Below are 13572 nucleotides of genomic sequence, written 5' to 3'. Positions count from 1 at the left end.
GGAGACAGACGAGAGGAGGAGGTGTGAAGTCACAGGTCTCAAATAGTTGACTGATTGAAATGGCAAGTGCTGTCGTTACTGCTGACCGCATGTTCCTCCATGTCACCTTTACATAACACCCGGGGTGCACCTCAGCAGGCTAAATTCCCTTCCTTTCCTGTCCTGGATTGTCTCTTCATCTCGGCCCCCAGTGTTACGCAACTGGGCAGGCCTTGGGGATAATTATTTCAAACTTGCAAAGTGCAAGCTGTTATAGGTGTAGATTTTTTTTTTAAAAAATTGGGTAGGGGGCAAAGGAATTTTCCCCCACAATAAAAACATGAAAGCAGTGGATGACTTTTATATTGAAGAAAAAGACATTTCCCACCTGAAATTAATGCAGGATGCACAGATTTGTGCACAAAAATTCTCCAGACTGCAGTAAATCCAGTGTTTGACACTCAATGTGACCCCCCCCATGTTAAAAACGCAGACTAAACCCTTGCAAGCTGCAGTATAAAACATGACGTCTTCTCCTCTCATATTAATTTCAACACATTTCAAAACACTTGCCATACTTGCACGAGCACACAAGAGTGTTGCACAACTTGTGTATGTATCTGAAATTTGCAAGCAATGACTATTTGGTAAATGCGATTAGCAATCTGCGTGTCGGCAAAGCTTGAAAATTGCTTTTGTTAAAGGTGCCCCTCAAAGATATAAACGGCTTGGAGTTGAAGTACATGACTAAAGTACATGATCAGAGTGTTTTTTAGTTGCATCACTGGGAAAATACTTTATAAAATGTAGGACTGACTTCACCATGTTGCTGTTTTAAAATACTCAATAGACACACAGCTGTGACTGCATTACAACAGTATTACGCAAAGCTTCAGAGGTCCACTGCCAGCTGAAGCCCAAATCATTTATAACTCACCAGGACAATGGTCAGGAGTATGCAGCGCTGTCATTCAATGAATGCGCAAAAAAAACTCACAAAGATGCCGGCAAAAGAAACAAAGAGAGCCAATTGGGATATCTATTTGAGCAGCCAGGGAACCCACTGTGTCTCGTTGCTTCGTTGGAAAAATAAACAACTACAGCTCTTCTGTTGTAAGTAAATGATATAACTTTAGTCAGTTTACATGCTTTTATTTGTAGTCTATCACACTTGCTTTTCTGTTATTTCATTTTTTAATTTTTTTTATAAAGATGTTGATTCTTCTTCTTATCATTATTATTGTTACAGTGTGGCCTGTTTCATCAGCAAGTAACTGGGCTACACTAACACAAAGGATATTGCTAGCGAGTGACAACAGCTAGCAGAAAGTGAGCATAAAAGTTGCCAATGCTCCTCAGCTGTTCTAAAATCCCTCTAAAACACTGCCTCTTGTGGCCTATTGCTTATTTAGGCCTTGTGTGTTAAGTTTTTAGAGGTTTTTATTACAAAGTACGATGATCTTCTTTTTATTATTCCCCATACACCTTAAAAAGCTGGCATGCTTCCTGCTGCAACAGTACAACTGTCAATCACTGTAGTTTACAGTAAACAAAGTCCTCTTCAGAGCTCACGTAAATGCTTCTGGTGGTACAAGGTGTTGGGAAAATTGAAACAAAATGCAAATAAGCTGCTGCCATTGTGCCACAGCTCTTCTCAGTGAAAAAAACTACAGTGCTTAAACTACAAAAGCTATTTTTAAAGTAAATTGTTTAACACATTTTGTATTATGCAATATAAGCTATGACTATAATGTTTACTCATTAAAGGGAGGTTAAATAAACCAACTTCCGAGCGGCAATATTCCCTCGGGTGACCGTTGTGGCCACATGTCCTGAGAGAAAAAAAGAAAAAACAGATCAAAAAGAAGATGCACAAAAAAGCCAAACAACAGCAACCCAGTGCAATAAAAATCCAATGTGGAGAGATGTAAAGCTTGCTAGTGAACTGCAGCCACTTCAGCAATGGCTGCAGGGCCATCCTTCAGCTGATTGCCTTCTGGGTAATGAGGCAGTTATGTTCCTGATGGTAATGGAAAGGCTGTCATCGCGGTGGCAACAGTACATGACTGCGGGCATGACTCACATTGAGCGACACAGGGAGGCAGCAAACACAGAACCAGCCAGTGGTCCTGACATACAATCATCTGAACAAAAGATCAGTAGGCTTAGGGATGAAGCGCAGGTTTATCGGGCGATGTCAACAGGGCTTCATCTGGGGCAACGTCAGGCGGCAGAACAATAAACAGTGTGACTGACAGAGCAGGGTACAGGAGATGAGATAAAGCAGACGAATCAAAAAGTATTTAAAGTATATCTACTTCACACCTCTTCCAGGTAATGAATCAGTCAGGTGGCGGAACTGGGTGTAACTCTATTGTGCCTTAAGTGTTTCTCCATCTTATGTAAAGGAAGGATTATGTTTCTTTATAGTGTAGGGATCACTTACAATTAGCAGAGCTTCAGGCCCATCCTGTTCTGTTTGCACAGTAAACACGATGACGGATAAACATGCACGCAATCCAACCTCGGTTGCACCCAAAATGTCCACACAAATTCTAGATTCTGGATGTATTCTCAGCAAATTGTGCTCAAACCGTGACGTGTTGCAAAAGCGCCAGCATGCTGTCAACTTTCATTGTTGTCTTTGTCAACTCATTGTGCAGTTTAGGGAGTTAAATAAGGCTCACATATTCAGCTGTTTGTTTTCTGTCACTGGTGAGAGTGAACAAGTCAAATCAGCTGAAACACACCAACATGTCCCATCATTCCTTCGATCGGTCATGCACCTAAAAATACACTGAATGCACACAAAAAAGCAAAGAGGCAATAAATAAATATCACCGGATTTTTTTGTACAGATTGTGAAAATCTGGGCTGATAACGATGTATATACAAATATTTGGATTTGTTTTCCTAGTCATTTCTGAAAGTAAACAGTATACTTTTGGACAACTGTTTGGACAAAACAAGCAGTCTAAAGACATGGGCATGGGCTCCATAAAAATGAGAATAACCATTGGCTGTAGCCCTAATTCAGTATCTACAAACATGCTTTTTCTGTGCAGAATTGTGCAGCCACAGCATTTAAATTCACTGACCGAGTCACAATGCTCTATTTTCATCTGGGTTCTCAAGCTAGTACAGTATTTAAATCCATTGGCACTGGGATACTAAAATCCATGACTGTAATCCACATGCAAGTCCAATTCTATGTTGAATTACACCATTTGGCATTTTGGATCAAAATGAAAAGATTAACCGAGCCTAATTGGTACAAAAAGAAGGGTTATTCAGTGTTTTTTTCTCCCTTTGGCGAATCACTCATCTTTCTCTGTGACACGTGCATGGCGTTAGCACAGTCTAATCCAGACTCTCGTGCTTGAATGGGATTTGGGTGAAAACCAACAAACTAGGCCACGGAGCCTGAGGGTGAGTCAGGGATAGTGTTACGCTAAAAATAGATTATGCTGGAATAATTAAGAAAATTCATTTCTTAAGTGTGTGGACCATCATTTTTAATTACCGCCCTCCCTAAAGGGCCAAACTGGAACCAGTGTAATGAGGTCGAACAAGAGAGGCAGATTGTAGAGATAACAGCTGGATAATAAATCTCATACCTGCATGCATGTCTGTTCCAGCACATTTTTGCTTATCACATTCCTGATTTTTTTTCCATCACTGTTCCACTAAACAGAGCCAACTTTCCATTGCAATTATGTCTGTTTGGAGTTACAACTATCACTTGAGACAAGAAAATGTATTATGTTTAAAACATAGCAGAGTTTTTGGCTGCCAAACGTTACTACAAACCCTGTCAAAAGTAAAACAAATACACAAAATATCAAGATGTTTCCATTACGTTTTTCAGATTTTCAGAACCACAAACGCCTCAACAAACCTGTTACTAAGTGGTTAGTGTGGTTCAGTTAAATGCTTTGCAGAAAACATTTGTCACGTCCCTGCAGCAGTTCAACTGATATGGTTCCATCATCCTTTTGTTACATCTGTGACCAAGCAAATATCGACTGGCATCTATTATCTGCTCCAAAATAGCACTACCCTTTCTTGAGCATTTTCTTTATTATTTATTCACTTTTCCTTTGTTATGATTACTGCTAAGTTAGCCATTATACTAGCTGCCTGAGACTAATTTGCTGCCAATATACAGGCTGATTCACTGTTCATAGTTTGTATACTTTTGTATGTAACCCACATAATCGTGAGCCAGGAGGCCGCGATAATGTGACCTATACCCTGCAGGCTGTCCTCCCTCATATGACCAGAGCACAGGAGGAAGTCAGGTCACGTAGTCTAAAGAGTGATAGTGAGCGGGGTGGATGGATGGGTCAAAGAAACACAACTTTCTCACTGTGTCACGACAATGATTCACTAACCATGATTCTTTATCTAAACCTAACCAAACACGCTGACTTTTACATCATATGAACCACTGTATGAAGATGCATTGTTATGTGACTCTTTGTACTTTTACTCTACACTTTTTACTGTTTTGTGCTTTAAGTCCAGATGAAAAAACATTTCCAGAGCTTGATTGGTGAGGGAGATATATGATTCCATGGGAGGGATATAACAGGAATCTGTTTTGCTCATTGAAAACATAACATGTACAATGCTGTTGCTAGTAAACTAACTAATGAATCTTAGCTCTCTGCAGCTATAAGTTGCACAGTGATTGATGGGTGGATGACATGATATTATGACTTCAAATTTCTTGGTACAAACTTAAAAAAGAACATGTCATATTTTGTTTTAAAAGAAGAAAAAATTATTGGATTTTGATAAAAAACAAAGGATTTTTTTGTTCTTATACTGTTTCATATGAGCACACCACATAACTGTAACCCATAAGGGTTAAAAATGCTTTTGTCAGTTCATCTCGACTTCAGTGTTGATCTCTCACTAATGATACTGAATAAGGTGTCCTTGTTACTCTGCAAAGTTATTACAATACTGTTGGACCCATAATTATTTATATGTCATTTTGTTTCTGATTTACAATCACTATCATTGAATTTGTATTCTGAAACTGTTTTCATTGTTTCACAATTGCTTCCTGTAAAAACTTAAAAGTGCCACCCCTTAAACCTTTACTGGAAGTGTTTGGACTGCTGCATAGCTTTGGACATAGAAGCACAGTGAGGACAGAACAAAGAAATCAATGTTGTCTTAAAAGTCAATTAAACACAAGTGGCCACCAACTGCATACTATTTTTACTGCTTATGTATTTAAAGTGCCTGACATTTCATTACTTAGAAGAGTTATTAAAAGAGTTTGGAACAACCAGAGTTTCCTAATCTGTAACATAAATATGTTTTTGGCATGTATACACAGTCTGCTCAGTGACGTCACACCACGCTCCGCTCTACTCTTAGCAAGGAAGTGTGTGGCCTGTTAGTTTGGCGCAAGGAAAGTAACCTACAGCTCGCTCACTACTGAGGATGAGGTAATGCATATCTGTGGATGAACTCTGAGGATGTGTGTGTGGTGACCAAACACTCACAGCACAAACACTGCTTCTGTCAAAGCAGCTATTAATATTAGCATAGCAGCAAATCCTCAGCATTACAAAACAACAAAAACAACTCATGATTAATAGCCCGTGTATTGTGAGGGCTGCATAAGCACTGGGGAGGCATGTGAATGGGGCAAGTGTTATTAGAGTGGGATCAATAGCTTGAGCAGGGAGCGGTATCGACAGGGGCCGACGCCGCGGCGCTACACAGCTGCTCCCTCGGGGACAGCGTGTCCACGGTGGGGAGATTGAAATCAGTTTACGGCATGAGGGGACACATTAATCCTATTACCACCAATCTGGTCGTTATGGTTTTATTGAGGCAGGAGCTTTTCCTAGTCAGCAGCACTTAGGACTCGGATGAACACACACACACACACACACACATTTTCACACACTCTTGACATGCAAAAATGTGCACACAGTCTCCCACGCAGATTCACACGCTTCAGAGGCGGTGATAATCCAAAGAGTTATACGACATTACATAAGTTGGCTCAGAGATGCTACAGCTCTTACCTTCAGCCACCGCAGCATATGGACAGATGGGCTCTTTCTCTCTACTGTCTCTTCTACCGCACTGGTGCTTTTAACCCTGTTTCTTTATCTGTCAGTTGGCAATCAGTGCATCAAAGCATCCATCTCTACTAATGATCAAGCATTACTTGAGCAAGGCCAGGAGCATCGCTGCACAGCTAGTCAAATGTAATGCATGTCATATTTAACCCTGTGAAGCCTGGATCGAAATCACTTTTCTTGTGCTTTGTCTTTCAAAAGTATTTAAACCTTTGAAACCAAACCAAATTGGTTTGATTTCCTCTTCTGGAACATGTGGAGAAAGGCAACAGGCAAATTGCATTTAGAGATTTTTTTTTTTTTTTTTAAAAATCAAAGGAAAAATGTCCAAGAAAACTGTAATGTCATGGTAAAATGTGTCCTGGTGTCACCAACTGTAGTGGCAACTACCGCAGAGGGTGTTTTGACTATTTTGCGATGTCTTTATATGTCTGCCCATCCATCCGTCCGTCCATCTGTCCCAATAGCATCGTAACCGTGTAAGATACAATCCCGAAACTTTACAGGTGTGTGGTCAAGATCAAAATAAATGCTGAGTACCTCACCAGGTAGAGCATGTGACCGATATAGGCTGAGTCCTTGTCAACTGCCCGATTTAGAGTCTGAAGACCCTTTGCTTTACGTCTTCTTGTCCCCCCCAATTTATGTCTACTACTATCAAATAAAGGTGAAAAGTCTAAAGATGGGCAAAGATGGGTGTGGTCTGAGCAAGGGGGGCAGAAGTAGGGGTATAAGGAAAGGAAAGGGGCCATTGCCCCCTCCATTTCACATCCCTGACCTGCATTTGTTTCAAGTTGTGATTCGTGTTATCGCTGCTGGACTGACCCCATCATAAGAGGGTCTCTAGTTTTTGATGACTGTTGTTTTGTCTGATTAACAATAATATTCAATTTATAGTTACATAAAAGTAAGAAAATCCTAAAATAATCTTGTTTTTAGGAGTTGAAAACAGACATTTCTGCTCTGACTTAAATATATCATTAATCAATAATCAGAATTGGAGTTGATTAATTTTATGTAGTTTAAATAATTGGCTTATCACTTCTGCACTTCTACATGTTCTTAAAAATGTAAACACTCCTTTAGACAACAACAATAAAGTTCAAATTAAGCTCTCAGTATACTTCGGACACAATGGTCTGACGTCTGGATTCTTTTAAGGTAATTGGTTTGGCATTGCTATTTTAAGCACAAAAACTTGCCTTATCTTTCCGGAGCTGTTTGTGTTGGACTGGAAATTGTATTGGAAATTCTGACAGGAAAATTATGTTCGACCAGTCATTTCAACAACAATGGGCAATCATTCTGTGACGCCATCTTCTTCCTTGGCGAGCAAATAGTGGGCCTCTACATTCCATTGCGAGGCCTTTTTCTTTGCTTCTAATCTTATCACTTCATAGTCGTGTGGTCTTGGACACATGGTAACCAGACACCCCACCCAGGAGACCGTCCTTTGTTCTACGTCACCCTAACGGACGCAGCGCTAACCTTTAGCTGACACCTGAGCCCCGGCACTTCTCTAAGGTTTCAGGCCAACGTGAGCTGCCCATCTCCACCTGCCTAGTGCCCAGACTGTGGGGAACAGGCACACCTGAGCCCACTGCTCTGGCCCGGGATCGCTCAACCTTGCCAAGACAACGATCTGGTTTCCTACCAGTACAGAACATGATACTGTCAGCGTCTACATTCATCCTGTCTGTCCTGCCTCTGCTCCTCTGCCTCCTGCCTTCACCTCAACAACTGGTCACAGAGCATCACAACAGTGTTTTGAAATGCTGGGCCTGGATCATATTAAAGTTCAGACCTGATTTATGTTTGATGAGTAGGGAGTGAGAGGTCTGCTGGTGTCCTTTCTCTAAATAATAAAACACTGCAGAGAAAACGGGTCACTATATAAATGGCCAGTGATTGATAAAAGAAGATCAAATAAGTCTTTTGAGACAGGTAATAAAGCCGTCAAGGCTTACCTATGACACTTAAACGTGATTCAGGAGTAAAAACAATATGAGCAATGTTTGCTGCAGAGCTTTAACAATTAACTGGTTAACAGATGAGTCCATCTGGAGAAAACCATTCAGCAAATATTTTGATAAATGTTAAAATCAGTTTCCAAGCAAAAAAGCCAATTATAACTTAATTTAATCCTTTTAATTGTGAAACGTTCTGCGTTACTTTGTTTTATGTGATAGTAAACTAAATATCATTTGGTTTTAGACTGACGGCCAAGAAAAAAAAAATTTTTAAGCAAATAACAAGGGAACAATTGTCTGTAGATCATAAAAAAAGACATCATTTTATCTAACCCTCTGCAAAGCCATTATTTCAGTGCACCCACAAAAAGTTTCAAATATCCAACATTTGAGAAGTTCTAACAAATCACATAAAATGATAAACCCAAGCACCAGAAACAAATGTTGACATTGTAAGTTTCTGCAAATATCAGATGTGTTACATTTTTGCATTATTATGCAAGAGTTGACACTAAGTTCCAACAACACAGAGGTTAACATGTGGTTAGGTTTAGGTGAAAAAACCCACTTGGTTGTGGTTAGGAAAAGATCACGTTTTATGCTTAAAATACCTGGTTTCGGGGGCATACTCTCCACTGGAAACGCAGTGATGGCTATGTAAAAAATAACTGCTTTTCATAGCACTAACCTAGCCGGAAAAACAGTGTTGCACCACAACAAAACACCAATTTTGTGCCTAGAAAGCTGCTGGGAACACATATAATTTGAAAAGTGGTCTAAAGTCATCTGCAGTTTGCCAGGCGTCCACCATCCCACATATCATAACAAAATAATTCATTTTGCACCTATAAGCTGATGGAAAACATCTATTGGTTGCTGCAAAACATCCACATTTCTAGCGTAAATGGACAAAATCTGGTCTGCAGCTTCCCTAGGTGACACGTCATCCACCATCCCCTCCAACTCCCAATGACACACTCAGCCTATATGTTACAGCACTTGAGAAGCGATGATACATGTATGAAATGAGCAAATATAGCCTAACATACAATGTCAACATTTTCTTCTGGCAACGGGGCTGAAAATGACACATTGATACATTGTTTCGTATCCTCCTTTGTTGCTTAGGTGCTCAGAATAGCTGTCACAAAATAAGCACAGTGACAACACATTATGTAAGGGTGAGTATACAAAAAAAAGACGGTGGAAAAGAATGAAAACATCACAGACGTCAGCGAAATCTCTGCAACTACAAATAGCAGATTAGTCACCAAATCTCTCCCCCTTCCTCACAACCAGGACAACTTCTGCCTGAGAACGGACACATGACACAAGGGGCAGATAAAACAGACAAACACAGACAGGAGGACGAATGGAAAGTGACCCAGGTGGACGGAAACTTCTCCAGGCGTCCTCGGCGAGGAGTCGTGTGTGTGTGTTTGCTGACAGAGATGTTTGTCTGTAGGTCTGTGAGTCCGCTGACTCACTGTTGTGGTTGGAGTGTGTGACTGTTGAGTGTGTGACTGTGTCAGTGTTACTACAGGCGTCTGTGTGTGGGAGAGGAGGCTTAAGTTGAAAACAGCTGTCCTTTGGGGCTCAGTGTCTGCAGTGCTTTTATAACATATTTCTCGATAATAGTGTGTGAATGGGTCATAATGTCAAAATCCTGTTTTCTCTCAGTGCTTCCTGATTAAAACACATTAATTCACTGACATGCTGCAGCCACTTATCAAGAGAAAGAGCAGGTTGATGGGCTGATTAATTATTCATACTTGTATAAAAGAGCAAATAAACGGGCAGCCATCAAACAGGCAAGCGAATAAATAAATAAATAAATTTTATGTCAGCATCAAATCAAGCATGCTAGGTAACTGTAAAAGCTTGCGTCAGGCTCTGTAATACACCCATAGCTTGCCAACGTGCTATGACCTTCACCATGCGTCCTGTGTGTTATCATGTGCTGATGCTGCTACATTTTTCCAGGTAATGATGGTGTTGTGACGAACATTCACATACTACAGTGTCTGCCCACAGCGCCGGCCGCACAGCATCAGTAGTCTCTTTGTTTGCTCCAAAATGGACACAAAGCACTTTGGTATGAAAGCCTGAACCGTACCACCAGCTCTGCCATTATTGCAACAACAACCTGCTCTGTCCACAGCCTCAGTGTTTGGCTCATTAATGATGTAACCAGCTGGGATGGAGCCAAGGCAAGCCATTTCAACCGTGTCAAAACAATGGCTCCGAAACACCACAGCCAGTCGCACACAGCATCTCCTCCTAATTAAAAACCCACTGTTCACTTATTTTCTTCACGTCGCCCATTCAAGCACCACTGCCATTGCCTAATCGTTCTGTGAAGTGTCTATAAATAGCAGCAATCCGCATATTAGTTCACCTCATGCTCTTTGAAACAAAACAGGAGCCTCGAGATTATTGTTTCTCATCCTCAGATTTGGAGATATTAATATAAACAGGGGCCTCAGACAGGCTCAGATCTTATTGAATGATAATATAAAAAAAAAAAAACAAGGGCAGGCTGACGGGGAGGTGAGCTCAATCAGAGGCCGCTCCCCACGTGCCCTGCTTTAATCTGCCCTCTCCCCTGACGCTCTCCATCACTCTCCGCGTGCCAGAAACCAGGATTAGTGGTGTTCTTTGTGCTATTCGAAAGTCGGCCCTCTGTCTGCTCTTTTAATTGTGCACAGACCCCCTTTTCTTTGGATGAGTCTGGGAGAGGTGGGCTGATAAAGAGTGGCTTGACAGGAAGCTTTAGTGAGGACGCCGCTCCGATCATGCTGTCCTGCCCGTGGCTGTGTCAAGGCTGTCTGGGGAGGATGGCTGATCTCACAACAGAATATTAACCCTCTGAAACCAGGATCCTGATCACTTTTCTCACGCTACCTTTAGATGCTTTTCACAAATATTTTAAACCTTTGAACCCTGAGCAAATTGGTGCAAATTTTTTCAGAAACTTGATTTAAATTTGTTGATTTACAAAATTATTTTTTAAACGCTAGGGAGCAATATTCAGAGAACTATATTTCTAATTATAATAATTATACATCTACAATTATTTGTACAGAATTCTTACATTTTTTAAGCAGTTTTTCAGGTCATTTCCTTGTTTTTTTTTTTTTTTTTTTTTTAAAAAACTAAGGCAGTTTAAGGTCATTTTCTTGCTTATTTCCGGGTCATTTCTTCTTAAGTTGCTTATTGCTTCTTCCCATGTTTTTGAAAGAAATCAAGCCAATTTCCCCAGGTTTTGAAGGGTTATAATAAATAAATAAAGGGCATGTGGGATGCGTTTCTTTGCAACACAATAGCACAAGCCTTGTGTTGCAAACAAAGAGGATCCAAAAGAAACCTGCACAATCAACACTACCGAGGTATCAGAGACAGCTGTTTTGCTTCCACCCTGAATCCCTGAGAAATCTTAAAGATTATAACCACTATCCCATGATTACAGGAGGGTAATCATGACACAGGGTGACACATCGGTGTATTTCACCTTGGTTGTTCTGCAGTGGTTAGAAAGTGTAATGAGAGTTAAGAACAAACGCAGCAGCTGCCTGGCCTCGCTGGGAGAATGCAGACCACAGAGAGGCGGGTCAGAGGATTGAATACACTGTCTGTTTTTCTCAAACATGCAAGAATATTTTTCAGTGATATCAAACAACAATTGCATGCTGTTATTACAGTCAACTCATGCATGACAGACACAAAAACTAGGACAGTTCATATATGCACATTTATCCCCCTGGCCAGCTTGTGTAAGCTTAGCAATACACATGGAGTTGCAAAAAAAAGTGATGAAATATGGCTGACCAAAGTGCAGTGGGAATGAGGGTGGGGTGACTGGGTGCGTAAACCTGCAACTGCTGCTTTTGAATGCAAGAAACAGCTGAATTCAGCCCTCACCAAACCAAAGCACATCAGCAACTACACGCTGACAGCCTGTGGTGAACTATCTCTCTGAATAGCTGCACTGTCGTTTGTTCTTTCTCCTGCGTCTCTTTGGTGATGAGTAAAATCAGACAAGCAGATGAGCAGGTGAGCGAATATATTCTGACATAGAATTTCCAAAGGGTTTAGTGGGTGAGCCAAGCTTTGGCAGACCATCTGTGTGGCCTTTTAAGCCCCAAAACTGGCATGTTGCAGTGCCAATAGGTGAGCCCCAGGCTCACTTTGAACACATTTAAGTGCAACTGCTTTCCTGCTCTGTGACTGGCAGGTGGCATATTGAATACCTGTACCTGCCCTGAGGACAAGTCAATATAATATGACTGTAGGGAGTGTTTATGTTTGTCAATGCTTAGTCTATATTGACCTGAATATACTCACAGAGGTAAAAAGCCCACATTACCTGCATATTTATACCTTATGGCACTGATCGCAGTCATGCAGACTATTATGGTTGGATGATTCACATTACAGTAATTTAGTATTAATGTGATATTTGCATGATATTTTTTCATTGGATTGTTATGGCTCGTTTCCCCTTCTAACCTGGTGCACCTGCAATGCTGATGGGATGAGCAGAGATAAAGAGAAGAGGCTCTGTCCGCCACTGCGTCTAAAACTGCCTCACTTCTTCCCCTGCATGTGCCTTGCATGGACAATTCAATCTATCACACCCTCCCATTCAACTTGCGCATCATCTCTACCTCACGCACAACTTACACAACCATACAACAATTGGCGCATTAAGAATCTTTTTGTGTGTGTCCCATTCTTGGCGTGTCTACCCCATTTCTGCAATTCATCAAGCGTCAATCAACTGTGCCATGCGCGCGGCGCCGCGCGGCGCGGGACGTGAGTGTTGGCGAGCTGCGGCTCCCATTGATAAAAATCCTCCGTCTGTGAGCCAGGGCTGCATTCAACGTCACCACGACATGCATGCACTTCTATAGGACAGCATGCAGTCGGTCCTGAGCTGCACAACCAAACCACAAGGGCATGATGAGTTGCAACGGGCGTTTTTGTTTTTGGGTGAAAATCGTACCTGCATTTTGTCTGATGTAAACACCTCGATGTCTACTTCGCAGGCGATGATGGTCACCATCTCCAGTTTCATATTTATCGATGGCATTCCCTTTTCGTGGTTGGGAGAAAAAAAAAGATACGGAGTAAAATAGTTTCTCCTCCTCTCTAGCAGCAGGTAAAGAGTCTATCTGGCTTCTTGCTCCAGGAACTTGAGGTTAAGTCCAGCGGACTGTTGTGCTCGGTTTAATCAGCTGAGAGAGTTGCTGCTGGACTCTTCACTGCACTGACGCTGCTGAGAGTGATGCTGCAGCAGCCGCACAAACTCTCTCCCCCTCTCTCTCCCTCCTGCCCTCCCCTCTGGCTCCACATTGACGTCATTACCATCCTCACGTTCGTCCTGTTTTACGCCACTACAGCGTTTGACGAACCGTGCACGGGGCACTGCAGAATTCACGGGGCGGTTTATTCCGCCTTTTTCTTGTGTTTTACTGTTTTTTATGTTTAGTGAGCGGCTGGAGAAAAAAACG

General features: G+C 41.5%; 1 protein-coding gene across 1 annotated transcript in view; it reads right to left on the bottom strand.

The window, feature by feature from the left end:
- rcan3 (regulator of calcineurin 3) overlaps nucleotides 1–13344 on the bottom strand; it is a 30762-nt gene extending 17418 nt beyond the window's left edge. The window contains exon 1 of the mRNA XM_042501369.1: nucleotides 13065–13344. Coding sequence (XP_042357303.1) covers nucleotides 13065–13151 — 87 coding nt within the window. The 5' untranslated portion in view covers nucleotides 13152–13344. The remainder of the gene's footprint in view (nucleotides 1–13064) is intronic.
- Between the last annotated feature and the right edge of the window lie 228 nt (nucleotides 13345–13572).

Source organism: Plectropomus leopardus, chromosome 14, assembly GCF_008729295.1.
Source record: "Plectropomus leopardus isolate mb chromosome 14, YSFRI_Pleo_2.0, whole genome shotgun sequence".
NCBI lineage: Eukaryota > Metazoa > Chordata > Actinopteri > Perciformes > Serranidae > Plectropomus > Plectropomus leopardus.
Note: the sequence above shows the minus strand (reverse complement) of the source record. Positions and strands in the feature narration are given on the sequence as shown.